Genomic DNA, 3,272 nt, shown 5'->3' on the forward strand with positions numbered 1-3,272 from the left:
ATATGATAATATGAATAACTAATAACAATATCATCAATTACTTGCCACGGCATAGGTCACTATGAAGCTACTTAAAATTTCATTGAACTTTGAAGCGCTCAAGAAAAGTTGTGAAATTTAAAATAGCTTTCTTAATATTATTCCCACAAAGATAATGGTGCCTTTAATTTTATTACTCTGTCACTATAGTAGTAAAACTGAGCACTAATCTTCCATGTACCAGGGAATAGTTGCATACATAAAGTTAGAAATGAAAATTTGGCAACATTCAATTCTCTAAAATAATCTTACTTTCCCATTTTCTCTATTTTTTTTCTCTTATATTTTCTAGGCAACCAAAACACTAAACAGGACATGCAAGTTTTTGTAAGGCGGATAAGATGGTGCTGTGTCCTTGTCTATCGCGTCCACTCAAAAGAATCTCTTTTTTTTTCTAATTTTTTTAAAGCAAAAGTTAAAGTCAATATCTATAACATTATAATATAATTATACTTTATTTTAGTTTTAGAAATTTGTATAAAAAGATAAAAAATAAAATTTTATTTACCTTTAAAAAAAATTAAAAACAAAAATATTAGAAATAAAAAACATTTTGACAAACTAAAATGTTACCAATTATGGTAACCGTGCTAACTCCTTGATAAAGGAAGCAAAAGCTTGTTGAAACGCACGCTTTGATAACCCAATACTTTTTTCCATTATGAAAATTATTTTATTTTTAGTAGGAAGTAGCAATGATAATATGTAAGTCCCATTTGTCTTACCTTAAATCTAATGCTTGACCCCGTCGACATCGCCGAACACATCCGTCCAATTTCCCTCTCCTCCTCGTCCCTCCACGTGGCATTTCCACCATTCCTTACAGGCCGGTGCCGGTGCCAATCACTCCTTCCTCAACATTAAATTACATTAAATTAAATAATAAAAAAATTGATCTTGCAAAATTGCAAACATTATCTCTAACTAGATTGAACAATTATTAACAACAACAACAACGTACACACACTCTCACAACACAATATTTTTTTTTTATCATGCCCCTCTCTACCCTCCTCCTATGCAATTTAAAGGTCAATCCGTTAGCTTAAATTGACTTGCCTAGCATAAGATGAGTTAGTTGAGAGAAGAAAACAAGGTTATAAACATAGTGAGTTTTTATTTTCATTGTGGGGTGCTACTAGGAGCTGTATAGATAGAGACCTTTGCTTACTACTACCTCATTCCTTCTTCCTTCCTTCCTTCCTTCCTTCCCTTCATTCATTCATTCATTCTCCCTTATCTCCTCAGCCATATTTTCCCTTCATCTTTGTGAACCTTAGAGAACAGAAACAATTAAAAAGGACTATTGGATGGGGAATTGCCAAGCTGTGGATGCTGCAGTTCTTGTGATCCAACACCCTTGTGGGAAGATTGATAGGTTATATTGGCCAGTAACTGCAAGTGAGATTATGAGGAGTAACCCAGGTCACTACGTTTCTTTGATAATACCATTGCCAGTTCCTCCACCACCACACAGACAAGAACAGAATAATAGTAATAATAATAATAATCATAATAGTAATAATCAGGAGCAGCAGCAGCACCACAAGACTGTGAGGTTTACACGTGTTAAGCTTCTAAGGCCTAATGAGACTCTCAATCTTGGCCATGCCTACAGGCTCATCACTACTCAAGGTACATACATATATATATATCTGATGTGTGTATGCATATGTGTGATGATAGTACCATCAAATCTTTCTTATGAATCAAAGAAGGGTGACTTCAGTGTTTTAGTTTGTTGTTCTGGAAGAGTGATGAAATCTTGTTCTTGTTGTTCTGGTTTCAGAGGTTATGAAGGTCTTGAAAGCAAAGAAGAATCCAAAGAGCAGAAAGCAACAGGTTGAGGCAGTTGAGAAGAAGCTGGAAGAAAAGAAGATTTCAGCTACTGAAACAGGAGGGGAGTCTGAGACAGGAAATACATATCAGGTATATATGAGTATATTTTATTGTCAATATTACTTTTCTTTCCTCTTTCTTTTCTTTCCCTTTTGTTTTTTTGTACTACTATTCCATGAAAAATATTCTGGTAGCAAGTTTTAATTAATCCTTTCCAAAAGGTGAATCCATTGAAGAATTTGATCTACAACTTCACATGGTCTTATGACCATAAGTGCAGATTCTCTCTCTGGTGGATTCATCTTTTTGAAAAGAAATAGGTACTCACAGAATCATGGCATTAGAAACAAAGATTACTCAGCAAAGAAAATAAGTCATCATAACCAAATCAAATATAATCCACAGTAGTCTTTGAACAATAGTTTACTAGAATTGAATTTAAACTTTGATCTTCTTTTCATAAGTTTGGATAGTCATGAGTAATCATCAATTAGTATTGATGTGTTATTGCATAATGAAATCCAGGCAATGAGAGCAGAGAGACATAGGCCTCGGACGGCGGCATCGGTAAATCCAGCAGCACTAAGGTCAAAATCATGGCGCCCCTCTTTACAAAGCATCTCAGAATCCGCAAGTTGATTGGGGCTATGTTGTGACATGCATAATGTTTCACAGAATAGAACATAATTCAACTGCCTCTTTGATCTTGCAAGTTTTCCATTTGGATGATTCATAGTAAATGAGCATGGAAATTCAACCAAGACTTGAAGCAGGATTTCTATTGCATCACCAATCACACCCTAAGGCCTCAACGGCAAAGGCATGTTTCAGTGATAGCGTATTTGTATAGCACTGAGAAGAGAAGCAAGGGAAAAGGGAAAAAAAATTTGAAAAAGTAAAGAAAAGAAAAAGGAGCAATGATGTATAAATCTATTAGAAGTGAGTAAAAGAAAAGAAAAAGGAGCAATGATGTATAAATCTATTAGAAGTGAGTTTTGTTATTGATATAGTTACAGCATCCAGTCATCCACATCTTCCTTTTTGTTATGATTTAATAAGCAAGTTATACCTATAACTTGAATCAACCTTGTAAAAAGGAAAAATTAGAAGACTATAAGTGTAAATCCCTGTAGTTTTGAGTTCCAAACTTCCCAGCTAATCAACATAAATTTAGGATCAAAATACTCACACCCTTGAAGACAGGTATTCTTGGTAATTACCTCTTCCTCAGAGGAACCAACATAACTATGAATAGCTTATCACAATGTCCCAGGACCTTCACCCTCCTTGTGCAATAATTCACTAAATTCCTGTTTTTTTAACCAAGACTGGTTAAAAGTTAAAATATAATAACTCTATGCTGAAGATCAAATTCAAATATTCCATTCTTGGCT

At 34.3% G+C, this 3,272-nt stretch overlaps 1 protein-coding gene across 1 annotated transcript; it reads left to right on the forward strand.

Annotated features, from left to right (window-relative positions):
• The first annotated feature begins 1,069 nt into the window (after nt 1-1,069).
• LOC130979106 (uncharacterized) lies at nt 1,070-3,025 on the forward strand. The gene is made up of 3 exons (XM_057902465.1): nt 1,070-1,674; nt 1,829-1,968; nt 2,404-3,025. Exons 1-3 carry the CDS (start codon nt 1,350-1,352, stop codon nt 2,515-2,517), a joined length of 579 nt encoding a protein of 192 aa, XP_057758448.1. The 5' UTR covers nt 1,070-1,349; the 3' UTR covers nt 2,518-3,025.
• Nucleotides 3,026-3,272: the final 247 nt, after the last annotated feature.

Source organism: Arachis stenosperma, chromosome 5 (assembly GCF_014773155.1).
Source record: "Arachis stenosperma cultivar V10309 chromosome 5, arast.V10309.gnm1.PFL2, whole genome shotgun sequence".
Lineage (NCBI taxonomy): Eukaryota > Viridiplantae > Streptophyta > Magnoliopsida > Fabales > Fabaceae > Arachis > Arachis stenosperma.

Coding starts and splice junctions, on each gene's coding strand:
- LOC130979106 (XM_057902465.1), top strand. CDS start 1,350: ATGGGGAATTGCCAAGCTGTGGATGCTGCAGTTCTTGTGATCCAACAC. Junction 1,675..1,828: donor CAGGCTCATCACTACTCAAG/GTACATACATAT, acceptor TTCTGGTTTCAG/AGGTTATGAAGGTCTTGAAA. Junction 1,969..2,403: donor AGACAGGAAATACATATCAG/GTATATATGAGT, acceptor AATGAAATCCAG/GCAATGAGAGCAGAGAGACA.